Below are 14,008 nucleotides of genomic sequence, written 5' to 3'. Positions count from 1 at the left end.
TCGATTTTTGTTACCGTTTTTAAGCTTTCAAACAGAATACATATTAATTTAAATTGAAATAAAACTAAATTTTTATTCATGCACAAATAGGCAGGAATTAGAGCGTTAAGGACGCAAATTTTCTAGAAATCGACTATATATAGTATATTTTTGTGTCCATTGTTTTATTTTTTAAATTAACTATGTTTAAAAATTTACATATTTAAAATAACATATTTTTAAATAATTTTCTTATTTAACAATGCCGCCTTAACAAATTTTTATTTATGAAATTATTTATCGATAGTTCTCTTCACTGTAACAATTTTAACTAAGTTGGCAGCCACTATTTCGATAACAGTTCGTGGAAATTCAATAGCAAAACAATTTTTTGCCAGTTTTTAGACTAATTGGGCCACAAACATGTCGCTAACTATGCGAATTTTCACCGCATCGCGCAATGGTTAGTGGCGAATGGAAAGCTTAAATCTCACTCACTTCCAAGCGCTGGAAAACCGTGAAAACTGGCGAAAAATAGCGCTTAGTGAGGTTATGTAAGCTTATGTCATAGCAAAACAAAGGACAAAATTGGATAAATAAATGATTTTCATGAGTGATTTAACGCTGGATTGGTTCCTCCTCAGGTCAGCGCATGTTTGGCACCCACGGCGCCAGGATGCTGGCTGCTCAAAAGGCGGAACCGAAAGATATCGTACCAGTACCCCAGGGATACGTCTACGTAAACAATAAGGAGCAGAGCATGGAGTTTGCGGATATTACTGATCGTGCCGCCACTACGATGTTCTTCGGGGAGCTCTTCCGCGGTTTCGCAGTCACCCTGGCACACATCTTCAAGGAGCCGGCCACCATCAACTATCCCTTCGAAAAGGGACCTCTCAGCCCGCGTTTCCGTGGCGAACACGCTCTGCGGCGCTATCCCAGTGGCGAGGAGCGGTGCATCGCTTGCAAGCTGTGTGAGGCCATCTGCCCGGCACAGGCTATTACCATTGAGGCAGAGGAACGCGCTGACGGAAGCAGGCGAACCACCCGCTACGATATCGACATGACCAAGTGTATCTACTGCGGTTTCTGTCAGGTGAGGAACCTTTCAATTTAAATTTATAAGAAGCAAGTTCTAAATATTCTTGTATCATCAATTTACACAGGAGGCTTGCCCAGTTGACGCCATCGTGGAAGGACCTAACTTTGAATTCTCCACGGAGACGCACGAGGAGTTGCTTTACAACAAGGAAAAGCTGCTCTGCAATGGCGACAAGTGGGAGTCCGAAATTGCCTCTAACCTGCAGGCCGATCATCTCTATCGTTAATTTTGGTTGTACCTTTTAGATTTTCTTGTTTAGAACGATTTTCCAATTAAAGATCGTTGCCGTGGCTGCGTCTTAACTATTTCGTTGCTTCATTTGAAATGCATTTGTAGTTAATAGCTAGAAAAAACAAATTATTCATAGTTAGCCAGAAGTATTAACTTCTGATCTGAATAGACATTTATTAAAGATGTAAAAGATTTTATTTGAGTTAAAATAATTTATGTATAACTTTAAACAGTTAATAGCTTTTGTGGTGAAACTTTGGCTTATGACCTGGGATATCAGGTCACGATCTAAAAGCAAGGTAGTTTCACCAAATTATTATATTATGGAAGCTGACAACGGTTGTCTAGGCGAACATAAAAAACAAGTCCAAGGGTTTTCAAGCAAAGAATCTTTTGAGAGTTGCTTATTGACCTGGACCGGCCAGGCTTTTCTCCATGAACTTCTTCTTGGCAAAGCAAGTCCACCACTTATTAGGCTTTCCATCTTCGGTGCTGAAAACCTTCTCCACCATTCGGTTGCCGGTTTCGTGCCGTATTTGCAGGAGGTACTGACGCATTAGATCCGCATCCTGGGCTGACTGTGGCTTAGCATAAACGGCGTTCAATGGGAATCCTGCATCGCCGGGAATGTCAAACTTCGAGATGGCTAAGCTGTACATCTCCTGTTGTCCCTGAGCCTTGCTAGTGCATCGATTGAGCCTTTTCAGGCACTCGGTTATGTAGAGGGTAACATAGATTAGAACTCGATCCACCTCGGACTAAACCAAAAAAGGTTATTTTTATAAACTAGATTATCCTTGATTAAAACCTCACCTTTATTTCATATGTGCGGAAAAAAACATTGGCTTTGAAGAAGTAAAGTGACTCATCAATGATGTCGCTTTCTGTATTTGCCGTGGGTGCTGGTCCTCGAACCTGGGTCCTCAATGGCAAGATAGCCATATTTCCCACCTGTTGGCGAAATTCCTTGATCTGGGAGTGGTATGCCTGTGAAATATTCAAAGTTATTTTTATTTTTCAACAAAATTCCGAGCTTAGCAGGGGGTGTAAGTGGCGTTGAAATTCATATATGAACTATGGCGCCTTGACTTCTTCTACATTTTAGAAGTGGTTTTCTTCTAAATTTACTCACCGGCATGATTAAATGCTAAAATAGATTTATAAAACAAGTAATTAACAATTTTATTGTGATTTATTAAAATGTGCCCAAGTTATTTTTTACAGGAATGCCGAGGCGGTACTACTATCGATATATCGATATTTTTGATAATTTCGAAAATTCGAAGTCCGCTTTGATTTCACTTCGCGCCACTGAATATTGAAAAGTTTCATACTATGTACTAAAATTGAATATTTTATTTATCTTGTTTTAGCTCTTTTATTCAATAAATATGGCAAAGTATATAAATAAAAAATTTTTTATATTCATAAAAATTACTTTTTACCTATACCTTTTTAAACAAAGTTACCGTTTAGGTTCACAAAAAAATCGTTATAATCAACTGTTTGACATCTCACTTGTTGGCGAAAAAACTAAAAAATTAAATTTTAGATGTGCGCGCTCCTTGAAGAGTATTTGCTTTGGGTCCCCTTCGCTCTCTATGGATCACAGTAAAAATTTCTTGCATAACGTGGCCACATTTGCTGGCCAACTGAATTTAAGTCAACTGGAAAGATCGGCAATGGCCTACAAGAGACTATGTTTGGAATTGGATACCATTACCAATACACCGGGACCAGTGGCTCCAGCTCCTCCACCGGCTCCTGTCGCCAGTCAAGGGTTGAGGGCAAGTGCTTCGGAGTTCGTTCCACAGGTGCCACTTATTGGAGACCGAAGGGCGGTCGATTTGGGGGAAGAACAGGGCGATTATTCTGACGAGATCGACGATGGATACAATGAGGAGCGCAATATGAGAGCTGTAAGTAGTTGCTACCATTTAGAGTCTCACTAAAGATGTAACAATTTTCGTAAAGATCTATTGGTGAAGGTTGATGTCCCACAAAATAAAACAAAAAATTTAAAAAATATTTTGAATTTAAAAAATTTTGATGCAGATTTGTGGAGAATAAATCTACTAATCGATTAAGGTATTCCGCATAAGAATCGGATTATTATTGGCAAAGATATAGCCACCGCAGGGGGCCCGATAGATGCTCCCATGCATTTTCAACATTTTGAAGGGACAGCCCACAAAAATTAAGAAAAAATCTAAAAAATATTTTGTTCTTAGATTTTGATGCAGATTTGTGGGGAATCGATCTACTAATCGATTAAGGTATTCCGCATAAGAATCGGATTATTATTGGCAAAGATATAGCCACCGCAGGGGGCCCGATAGATGTTCCCATGCATTTTCAACATTTTGAAGGGGACAGCCCACAAAATTTAAGAAAAAATCTAAAAAATATTTTGTTCTTAGATTTTGATGCAGATTTGTGGGGAATCGATAGACGCCCCCATTCATTTTCAACATTTTGAAGGGGACAGCCCACAAAATTTAAGAAAAAATGTAAAAAATATTTTGTTTTAGATTTTGATGCAGATTTGTGGAGAATCGGTCTACTAATCGTTTGAGGTATTTCGCATAAAAATCGGATGATTATTGGCAAAGATATAGCCACCGCAGGGGGCCCGATAGATGTTCCCATGCATTTTCAACATTTTGAAGGGGACAGCCCACAAAATTTAAGAAAAAATCTAAAAAATATTTTGTTCTTAGATTTTGATGCAGATTTGTGGAGAATCGGTCTACTAATCGTTTGAGGTATTTCGCATAAAAATCGGATGATTATTGGCAAAGATATAGCCACCGCAGGGGGCCCAATGGACGCCCCCATGCATTTTCAACATTTTGAAGGGGACAGCCCACAAAATTTAACAAAAAATCTAAAAAATATTTTGTTTTTAGATTTTAATGCAGATTTGTGGAGAATCGATCTACTAATCGTTTGAGGTATCCCGCGTAAGAATCGGATGCATGTTGTAAAATATACAGCGATCACTGAGTGCTATATTGTCCTTCCTCTGCACTTTTAACATTTTGGGGATGCCCAAGAATTTTTTAGCTTAGCTTTTTGAATATCTTATAAATCTTTTCCTATCTTTTAATGAAGATTAGTAGAGATTCGATTTACAAATCGTTTAAGGTACTAAGATGAATATTAGGACAGATATAGAATTTGGTTGGAAACATATTAAAAATTTGATAAATAAATTATAAAATTCTTATCCTTAAATAACGCAAAATATGTATGTCTATCTTAAATTTATTGAATATTTTGTTATATATTTTGTTTAACTTCATCCTATCAGCCAAGACCCGCAATTTATGGCTTCCGGTTTTATAATCATCATTACGAGTCAGAGGATGCGGGTGATAGCCATTCCGAGGCAGAGAAGAAGAGAAAGTTCGGCTACCGGGTTCCCAAGTTCCGTCCAAATCAACCGACTGGTCGACCCATGAAGACCGATACTGTTTGCATGCAGCCGGCACAGCCTCCAAAAGAATTGACGAATGGAGCGCCGCACTTCAAGGGACCCTATATGCCGCTGCTCCAACACCGGATCGCCAATGCCGAGGCATATGGGCTCATCCGGGGGCCGAACGAGGGACCCAGTCTACTTCTGGAGGACATGATCAAACAGTTATCGCGTCTTGACAACTGTGCCATCAACTTCAACTCGCTCTTACGGGGGAGAAACCCACAGAACTCCTCGTCCTGAGAGCAAAAATCGATTCTTCACAATTTGTGTTTCCATATCTAGACAATTGTAATCGAGTTACTTCATAAAAGCAGGCGCTGACTTAAAAGTTTGACTTAGTTTTGATCGGAGATTACAATTCTATAGAGGCATAGAGGTAATAGAGCTAAAAAAAAAAATAGTATGGGTAAGAAGTACAAATCGAAATCGGTGCCATTGCAGAAGAAGGAGCGTCTCGTAAGTGTATTACTAAAAAAATTGTCCAGTGAATTTTTTAAATTTAAGTGTCTTAAAGACCGTCATAAAGGAAGAACCAGAAAAATGTGAAGATAATAATGAATCAAAGCCTCTAAGCGCTGCATCCTCTGACGACTCCGAAAAGCATCTCGAGCAAATGGCAGCGATTGAAAATATACCACTTCGCCTGGATGAGCAAATCGAGAGCATCAAGAGTGTCCAGAAGGAGTTGTTGCAGTTGCAGATGCGGCAGGTGACGCTGCTGGATGGGTGCATTGACATCCTTCAGGAGTTGAATGGCGCCCAGCCGCGCAATATTGTGGAGCAGAAGCTTATCCTGGAAACTTTTAGCAACATTAAGCCTAAAATATTGGACATATTTAAGAACTTGTTGCCCTCTCAGCTGGAGCTTTTCAAGCACGAGACGAAGATGCTCGAAATTTCTGAAGAAATTACTTCAAAATAAAAGGTTTTGGTTTTAGGAATCATGGTCAAATAAAGGATGTAAAAATATATAATAAATTTCGTTTTTTTTTACTTTTGAAGTGATTCTAATAACTCTCAAAGCGTTATTTGTAAGATAGTATTTGAAGAACTACCGAGTTCGAAAAGATCGAAAAATCCAATCCAATTTAGGTCTGGATCTATAAGATATAAGATACATATGCCGGATCCGGCAACGCCGCGTCGAATATTTATCGCCCAGATCCGCAAGTAATCGAACAAATCCCATCAATATCAGGGAGCGCGTAAATTTGTAAACATTCCAGGTCTGAAATGAATCCCCCACCGGCTCGAGGGCGGGCTCCCTCTCGTTTCGTACGTGGACGGGCCCGCGGAGGTGGTGCCTATCGTCCTTACTTCTACTTCCGGCGGAATGGGCGTGTGATCCCTGCTCGTGGAAATCGACAACCGAATCGTGAGGCGGCCACAGGTGAAGGAGGTACGGACGCGGAACCTCCAGCGACCCGCCAACCCAGGGGCTGGGGCCGGTCATCAAACAAACGCGGACGTGGCGCACCCTTGGACTGTAGCTTTCTGCGGCCGGAGAACTATGCTGCTCCCGAAGATGGGCTACTGGTTCAAAGCATCGCGGTGGACAATCCGCGTGCATATTCCGGATGGAGATTGTACTTCTTAAGAGACACCTACGCAGAGGAGAGTGATCTCGCTAGAAGGATCATGGCCGTGGAAGCTCATTATCAAAGAAATCCGCAAAACTACGATTTTGTAAAGATCCGTGATCAAGGATTCTTCACACTGCCCGCTTCAGGGATCCTACAGGATGTGCAGCTAAAAGAAGTGTGGCCCGGGCTAGAGGAGGATCTAAAGGAGCACCCATTGCGATCTCTTTCGACTCTGTCTCTGGCCATGCACACCGTGGTTGTAAACCATTTGTTGGATGCAACAGATACTGCCGTGGGCGCTGTTTCCACGCCGGAGCAGTACTTGCCTCCAACCCAACGACTGCGCAAAATCTATGCGAGGCCATTCGAATTTGTACCGGTTAATTCGCTGAACAGCATCATCCACGACCGAGTGGATACTCTGTTCGCAATTCAAGGGACCGTGACCAGCATTGGCGAACCAACCTACAACCTGACGTGGCAAGCTTTTCGCTGCAGTCGTTGCCAAATGGAGATGGCTATGCGTCAGCGTGGGACCTTCCAGCCGCGTCCCTACCACTGCAAGAGATCCGAGTGTGTGGCTCGCGATGGATTCCTGGCCCTTAGGAGCTCCCCATATACACGCCTTTCTGCCAGGCAGATCATTCGCCTGGAGGAGTCAAGCCTGTCTTTAATGAATGACTTCGAAAACACCCAGCCGGAGGAAATAGATATTGAGTTGCGACACGATCTGGTGGATTCTGTTCGAGTGGGCCAGTTGGTGATCGTCACGGGGGTGCTGAAGCTGCAGGAACTAGGAGAGGATGATGCCACCAACGACCAAAAGCAAGCCTATCTCAAGGCGGTCAGTATTCAGGATGCGGAAAACAAGAAAACCGAGTTCAGTGATCGGGATCTACAAGCCATTGCCATGATTAATTCAGAACCGAACAGCTTCAAGCTTCTGGTCCAATCCATAGCCCCGGAAGTCTATGGGCATGAACTAGCCAAAGCTGCCTGCTTGCTTTCGCTCTTTGGAGGAGAATCCCCCATCAACGTGCTCCTGGTGGGCGATCCTGGCATTGGCAAGAGCAAGATCCTGCAGAGCTGCGCCCAGATCATGGAACGTGGTGCCCACGTTAGCGGAAAAAAAGGAGCTCACTCTGCGCAGCATTTGGGCGTGACTTTCTCGGGGCGAAACAAAAAGGTCATGCAGGCAGGTGCCCTGATGACCGCCAGCGGAGGGGGACACTGCACTCTAGACGACGTAGACAAACTCGCATCAAAGCAGGCCGTTCTTCTTCAGTGTATGCAGTCGGGCGAGATTAGCATACAGCTTCCCGGAGTCTTTGGCATCTTTCCGGCCCACCCTTCGGTAATAGCGTGTGCCAACCCGCAAAGAGGCCAGTACGATGAAGGCCGATATCTTCTCCAAAACATCAACATTACACCAGCCCTGCTGCGGGAGTTCCATCTGGTCTACGTATTGCTAGACAAACCCTCGGAAAGAGACCTGTCTCTGACGGAACACGTCCGGGCTCTTCATACTGGAGCTAAAAAGCGGGCCAGAATCGCAGCTCGCTATGCTCTTAAGCCCAAGATCAGCGACTCCATCTGCGAAGAAGCTTTTCACGGACCTGAAGCTGGCGGTGTAGATGAAACCTTTAAGAAGGAGGATGACAACGATAGTATCATGCAGCAGGACTATGATCTGGATAGACGATTGGAGCTCCTGCCGGAAGATGCGGACCTGGAACTCATACCTCCTGTACTCATCAAAAAGTTTATTTCCTATGCCCGGCAACAAGTAAGTCCCAAGTTGAACGACGACGCCATGAGTGCCCTCCTTCAATACTTTCTGGAGCTCAAGGGCAGCAGTACCTCCTCTGACAATGACTCCGGCCCGATAGGATCAAGGTGAGTTTATGTGTAAATATTATATTTAAGTTAGAGCTTCTTACTAAACTACATTAATTTTAAGTGGGCTGTAAGTTGAAACGTTCAGCTATCGCATGAGCTTAAGAAATGAGGAGACGGGCAGCTCCAGGAAGATGGCCAGGAGGAAGGAGCACAGATAGGACATGGTCATCGTGAAAAAGATAAACGCGAACTGCGGGGGGATAACGATAAAGTATTATTAAATATTTTTATTATTTCTGATTACCGACTTACCATCATACCAGTGCCGAAATAGATGGGTTCCCTCACCGTGGCCAGAACTATACGGGCCACCAGGAGATGGACAATGAAGGCTCCGTAGGTAAGGCGCCCCAGGATCCGAAAAATTGGCAGGCAGGCGAATTTGCGGAAGATCCCTAGTGATAAGGAATAAATATATGAATATTATAAGGATAAGAAACGAGGTTGATGAAACTTACATCCCACTTTTCCGGCCATGCCCACAATGAAGATGCCCAAACCAAAGCCCCAGAGATTACGCTGCAGTCCGGCATAAATGGCTCCCCAGATGGCAGACGGAGCCACATAGTAATGCTGGAAGATGGGATGAGCGCTGAACAGCCACAGGACACCCACTGGGATGAGCGCGAACCAAAGAAGCTGGAAACTCTTCAGCTCCCGGATTTTGTATTGTTTCTGGGTCAGTTGGTCGTAGGCCAAGGCTGCCAAAACGCCACAGAAGTAAGAGCCAAAATTCATCAGGGAAGAAGTGTAAAATTCCGTAAACTGTCTGTCTCCGATAAATGAGTCCTTTTGGGTCCTGTTTGTTTAAGGATTTTGGATAAGGATAAAAATATATCCTGTTGGTATAAACTCGAATAGTACTCACTGGGGCGATGGTATAAAGATGGGGTAGTAGTCCATGACGTAAGTGAGCACCATTGGGATAGCCACAAAAGTGGCAAGGATTCCCGCATAAAGGTGCTTGCTCCACTTGGCGAAGCGATGACCCAACATGAGCAGGATCAGACTCAGCACAAAGGAATGCGTATCCGCCGCCAAATACCAGCCCTGGAGCAGGCACTGAAAAAAAAATGTTCTTTAATGTGATGCATTGTGGAAGGATCTTACTCCGTAGTACCCTCTCATCCGTGCGCACAAAGTTATTGATGTACAGAAGATTCGTCCACCAGTTGCGGCGACAGGACAGCTGCTCCCGCTCGAATATGTGCCGCCAAAGAGGACCTCCGGCGTTTTCAAAGTAAACTCCGCTCATGAGCAGGACAAAGGCGTAGGGAACCGTCAGTCGGATGTACCGGAAGACATTAAACTTCAGAAAGAGGAAAGCATACTGCCCAAAACTCCAGTGCTCCTTCTTAGCTTCCAATGAACGGGACACCGCCAGCCAATTAATGGTCAACAGCAGGCCACTGATCACAAAAAACGTAACCGTGATTAGTGATCCGGAGACAAGGAGCGTGCCAGCTGCCGTGTGGAGCAGACGCTCTGGATCCTGTGGGTTGCTGATGGCGCTCTCGTATATCACCCAGTTGGTGTGCGCGAATATAACCATGAACATGGCGAAGAACTTGAAGCAGTCGAGGAAGCGCAGCTCGCGTCCGATCTTGCCAGTGGGTTCTTGGTTCAAACGATACCAGTTCCGGGCCACCGAAAAGGTTAGCAGGATTTGTTGGGCAGTGCTCTTCGGTGGGGTTTTGTAATGATCGCGTTCCTTGAGCATTTTGTCGTGACGTCGTCGCTTCAAGAGAAGGTCCACAAGGCTGCCTAGGCAGGCCAAAACCAATAGGGCGCCCAAGATGCCATAAAAGCTAAGGTTCCAGGCATCTAGGTGAGGAACAAAAAAGGTAATTTTATAGGAAAATTCTCGGGAAAACCTTAGAGAACTCACCATCCTCCACTTGCTGTCCCGCCTCATTGCAATACTCCACTACGCTCTTGGCCAAGACACCAAATCCCCGGCGCTGCAACCGCCAATTTAGACAGACATTGGTGAGGCGCTGGTGCCGTTGGCGGTTATCGGTTTCCGCCGAGAACAAGTCCAAATACACGTTCACCTGCCAATAAAAAATTTATGGGATAGTTAGTCGTTAAAATGCCAGATTCCGAATGCGGGCCCTTGGCCTTGAAAGAAATGCGTGTGATTAAAGTGGCTTTGTTTTGGTTTTGATTGAACTGGATCGGATTTCGGATCGGATGCTTCTCCGCCCAAATTGATGTCCAATTTTGGCCAACGCCTAAGTCAATAGAAGAGCTTTTGTGTAATCTGCCATCATCGATGCATTTTGATGGCGACTGCATCAATGGCATCGACCACACCATTCCCATTCCCATTTCCATTTCGATTCCCATTCGTATCTTCCACCTGGCAGCTACCATTACCCAGCTATCCGCCGTTTAATCAGCGGATTTTCCGGCTGTAATTTATGCAATGTTTATAAATAAATGAAGATGAAGATCACGCACCGGAGGCCAGAGGCGTCATGTGGATGGGGTTTGATGGCTAGTCGATTTAATGGAAATTAATGTTACTGTTGAAACTTTGAAAGCCGTCGTTAAGATTTAATTACTCTTTGAGGTATTCTTTTTTTCAATATCTTATAAAAATGTGTTTCGAACAAAAGTAAACTTTAAAATAAAATATTCAAGTTTAGTGTCAGTAAGAGGTATTTAATCAATAGATCCCTCTTTGACACCGCCCCTGGCCTTTCAATTTGCGGCTTGCGAGTTGAATAAACTTTGGTGCTGTTATCACGGCTTCTGTGCCCAATGATTGTTGATCGACCATTTCGAGCGACGCCTTGGATGGGTTTTGAAATATCTACCTGCCCATCAGCGTGTTTGATTGTTCAAATTTTAGATTGAATTAAATCGATCGTTAGCCGACGCTGAATCGAATCGGATGAGGTGACACTTCTGTGTGGCCTTACCTTGGGGTTATCTGTGAGGAGACCAGCTTGCAGGGCCTCCAGTTCGTCCTCATTCAGCTCTGATAGGGAGTCCTCGCACTCACGCAGGCAGAGACCAAAGTAGAGGTTCCGGTGATCGAAGTGATGCCGATCGTACTTCGAGATCTCGGTTATAGCTCGCCAGGCGGAAGCGGACTCGTCCGGCTGAACTTCCGCCCTGACAAAGCAGTAGGTGGAGGACTGGCCATTAAACTCCTGGAGGCATCGATCGTAATCGTCCAAGTCGTACAACGGCGGCATCTCATAGAACTGCGTCACTGCAAGAAAAAAAACCGATCGAGAAACGTCATGAGGGATCAGATGTATGAATCAGCTCATTAAGAGCAAAACTAGTTTTAAGCTGCGAAAGATCCTTTTTTCTAGAACCGCAGAACTCCTCAAGTTCAATGGCAGTTAAGTCGAGTGAAAGGAAACTTGTTCCTTTGTCCGAACTTGAACTTGTTTTGCATTTGCCTGTGACTAGTAACTTCCCGCAGCATCTTTGTCTAATCTGCGTTGGGGAAAAAACCAAATGTAAATATTGTAATTTTTTTTGCCATTTTTCCACTGTCGAAGATAGAGCCTCAATCTCTTGTCAAGATCCAGACACTTTGGCTGAGTTAATTGTTTGTCAAAATTGTGCTCCGTCACTCCAGTCTCGAGAAGATTTTGTGCCTCCAGTTTCGGAGGGGAACTTTGGCCCGCCGAACACGCGATCGGGAGGATGGGGTGCAGACAGATGGGGGTAATAACAGACTTATCCTAAATGTTCTATAGTTAAATCGATTGGCAAGCATAACATGCAATCTGATCAGATGTCACTTCACAATGGATTATGTGATTTCGATAGAAAATTCCCCATTTTGACTAGGAAATGTGTAAATCGCAATTTCAAGGTAAATTAATCATGTGCCATGATTGCTTTTCTAAACTTTGTTTTTCAGCACTCACACCATAATTAGTTAATCTTTTTTAGCAGCCTAAGAATAAAAAGAATTCATGACTAGGCATACATTTATGGACATATTTAAATTTTATTTTTTGAAACTGCCTTCTTGTTATTCAATTTTGGCACGAATTCTAGCACTGTTTTACAGGCTCATAAATCATTTTTATTGGGTAGATTAATCCTGTTTATTGACCATTATGGTCGCCAACTTACTGTTCAATTGAAAAGATTGCGCAGCCGATAAAATCGCCGCTAAAGCCACGATTTGTAGCATCATCGTGGGATGAATCCAATCAGCTCGCCCGGTCGTAATGCACTCTCTAATTGATTGAGTTTGAAAGACTCTTGCCACTTTCGTCACCCAAATTGCCGTGGGCTCACCCGAATCAAATGCAACAACACCAGCACCACCGCACCACTAATAACAATAAGAAGCGAAATTTCATCAACCGACGCGTCCGATGCGACACGAAATAAATGAAGCGAAAAACAAAGAGGTGGGCTGGAAGATGCAAGTTGCTCCGGCGACCAGACCCAGACCCACGGGCTTCTGCTGTCCGGCCAATGCCAATGTTAGGAAATGCACACGGTTTCGAACCGACGGACCGACCAGCTAATGAACCGTTTGCGCCAACGTGCCAGCCGAGAATGAAGTGAAGTTCAAGTCTAGTGATGCCTCAGCCTGAACCTCAGCGGCCGCTGCATTTTCTGTAATGATGATGATGTTCGGGCATTTCAAAACTCCCCCGGAAACAAAACGCAAAAGCAAAATAAAAATGCGTTGGAACATGTTCGATGCTGGGCACTCCATCGCCCACATACGAGTGATTTATGCTTACCATATTTTCAGCTGTTGGCCAGCAGACTCAAGAGGCCTACCAATGTAATTCCCCCCCAAAAGTTCTCCATCTAAACGTGTTTTCGTTGTTTTTTTTGGATCTACGAAGCAAACATAGTTGTTTATTTCCATAACTTAATAAAACCTACCATGTAGAACAGCGTAGATTATGAATAAGACAAAATGCGAAATTGATTTGGGGGTCAGAAAGAAAACGGCCCAAACTGGAAGCCCAAGGGCCCAATTTAGAAGAAATATTCAAAAACGGTATGGTAGAATAATAACACGCGTTGAGAATTTTAGGAAATATGACAAATCAAAAGACTTAAGGCACAAACTTGATTTGCAAAGAAGGGAATAGCTGAAAGGTTGTATCCGGAAGGTCAAGTTACTTTATTGTTGGACAATATATTTTAGTTTATGTAATATCTATGCGAAAGTTTAAACATAATGCTCTATATCTTTTCTTTGCAGCCAACTTCTTGGCCTGATTAACTTATCGCAGGCCCGTGCCCGCTTAGATCTGTCTCACGTGGTTACCCCCCAGCACGTGCGCGATGTGATCGCCCTTTTGACGGAAAGCATCACCCAGACCAGCCTCAAGGCAGGTGGTGCTTCAGGCGGCAGCTGCAGTGCATCCGGCAGAGGTGGGGGAGGCGGAAAAAGCGCCCAACTGCGCAATTTCGTGCTCATGATGCAGCGGCGTGCAGAGGCACTGGGGCGGCGCATTTTGGAGTACGAGGAGTTGAAGGAGATCGCAACGCGGGCGGGCATCTTGTCGGGCGTCAGCCAGCTGGTGGAGACTGCCAACATGGGGGGCTATTTGCTCAAGAAGGGTGCAAACATGTACGAAGTGGTTCCGGACTGAGCAAAGCGATGGCTGAGTCAATATTGACAGTAAGTCTGTTCCATTTTTTCTTGCTAAGTGACTTTAAACCGGATCGCTATTTAGAGTTAAAATATAATTTAAAATTTTTCCCATTGTAAAAAGAATATTG

The 14,008-nt window shown here is 44.0% G+C and overlaps 6 protein-coding genes across 7 annotated transcripts; 4 read left to right on the top strand and 2 right to left on the bottom strand.

Moving 5' to 3' along the window:
- Nucleotides 1-57: 57 nt before the first annotated feature.
- Nucleotides 58-1,383, top strand: LOC6499272 (NADH dehydrogenase (ubiquinone) 23 kDa subunit). Its single transcript, XM_001954946.4, has 3 exons — nucleotides 58-442; nucleotides 624-1,075; nucleotides 1,146-1,383. Exons 1-3 carry the CDS (start codon nucleotides 403-405, stop codon nucleotides 1,305-1,307), a joined length of 654 nt encoding a protein of 217 aa, XP_001954982.1. The 5' UTR covers nucleotides 58-402; the 3' UTR covers nucleotides 1,308-1,383.
- Nucleotides 1,384-1,441: 58 nt separating this feature from the next.
- LOC6501319 (actin-related protein 2/3 complex subunit 3) lies at nucleotides 1,442-2,563 on the bottom strand. The gene is made up of 3 exons (XM_001954945.4): nucleotides 2,445-2,563; nucleotides 2,126-2,299; nucleotides 1,442-2,070 (listed from the first exon to the last, which is right to left on the bottom strand). Exons 1-3 carry the CDS (start codon nucleotides 2,448-2,450, stop codon nucleotides 1,717-1,719), a joined length of 534 nt encoding a protein of 177 aa, XP_001954981.1. The 5' UTR covers nucleotides 2,451-2,563; the 3' UTR covers nucleotides 1,442-1,716.
- A 214-nt stretch (nucleotides 2,564-2,777) lies between these two features.
- On the top strand, nucleotides 2,778-5,124 carry LOC6499273. Its single transcript, XM_001954944.4, has 2 exons — nucleotides 2,778-3,231; nucleotides 4,626-5,124. Exons 1-2 carry the CDS (start codon nucleotides 2,914-2,916, stop codon nucleotides 5,034-5,036), a joined length of 729 nt encoding a protein of 242 aa, XP_001954980.2. The 5' UTR covers nucleotides 2,778-2,913; the 3' UTR covers nucleotides 5,037-5,124.
- On the top strand, nucleotides 5,112-5,765 carry LOC6499274. 2 transcript variants are annotated; one of them, XM_001954943.4, is made up of 2 exons: nucleotides 5,112-5,252; nucleotides 5,311-5,765. In XM_001954943.4, the coding sequence occupies exons 1-2, from the start codon at nucleotides 5,199-5,201 to the stop codon at nucleotides 5,716-5,718; spliced, it is 462 nt and encodes a 153-aa protein (XP_001954979.1). In that variant the 5' UTR covers nucleotides 5,112-5,198; the 3' UTR covers nucleotides 5,719-5,765. The 2 variants fall into 2 exon arrangements, with proteins under 2 accessions (XP_001954979.1, XP_014765996.1); XM_014910510.3 differs by having other exon boundaries at nucleotides 5,146-5,252; nucleotides 5,323-5,765.
- Nucleotides 5,766-5,961: 196 nt separating this feature from the next.
- LOC6499275 (DNA replication licensing factor REC) lies at nucleotides 5,962-13,987 on the top strand. Its single transcript, XM_001954941.4, has 2 exons — nucleotides 5,962-8,275; nucleotides 13,485-13,987. The coding sequence occupies exons 1-2, from the start codon at nucleotides 6,030-6,032 to the stop codon at nucleotides 13,876-13,878; spliced, it is 2,640 nt and encodes an 879-aa protein (XP_001954977.1). The 5' UTR covers nucleotides 5,962-6,029; the 3' UTR covers nucleotides 13,879-13,987.
- LOC6501318 (nose resistant to fluoxetine protein 6) lies at nucleotides 8,281-12,839 on the bottom strand. The gene is made up of 8 exons (XM_001954942.4): nucleotides 12,386-12,839; nucleotides 11,206-11,501; nucleotides 10,167-10,332; nucleotides 9,399-10,102; nucleotides 9,147-9,340; nucleotides 8,737-9,077; nucleotides 8,531-8,673; nucleotides 8,281-8,468 (listed from the first exon to the last, which is right to left on the bottom strand). The coding sequence occupies exons 1-8, from the start codon at nucleotides 12,447-12,449 to the stop codon at nucleotides 8,364-8,366; spliced, it is 2,013 nt and encodes a 670-aa protein (XP_001954978.1). The 5' UTR covers nucleotides 12,450-12,839; the 3' UTR covers nucleotides 8,281-8,363.
- Nucleotides 13,988-14,008: the final 21 nt, after the last annotated feature.

Source organism: Drosophila ananassae, chromosome 2L (genome assembly GCF_017639315.1).
Source record: "Drosophila ananassae strain 14024-0371.13 chromosome 2L, ASM1763931v2, whole genome shotgun sequence".
Classification (NCBI taxonomy): Eukaryota; Metazoa; Arthropoda; class Insecta; order Diptera; family Drosophilidae; genus Drosophila; species Drosophila ananassae.
This window is presented reverse-complemented; position numbering and strand designations above follow the sequence as displayed.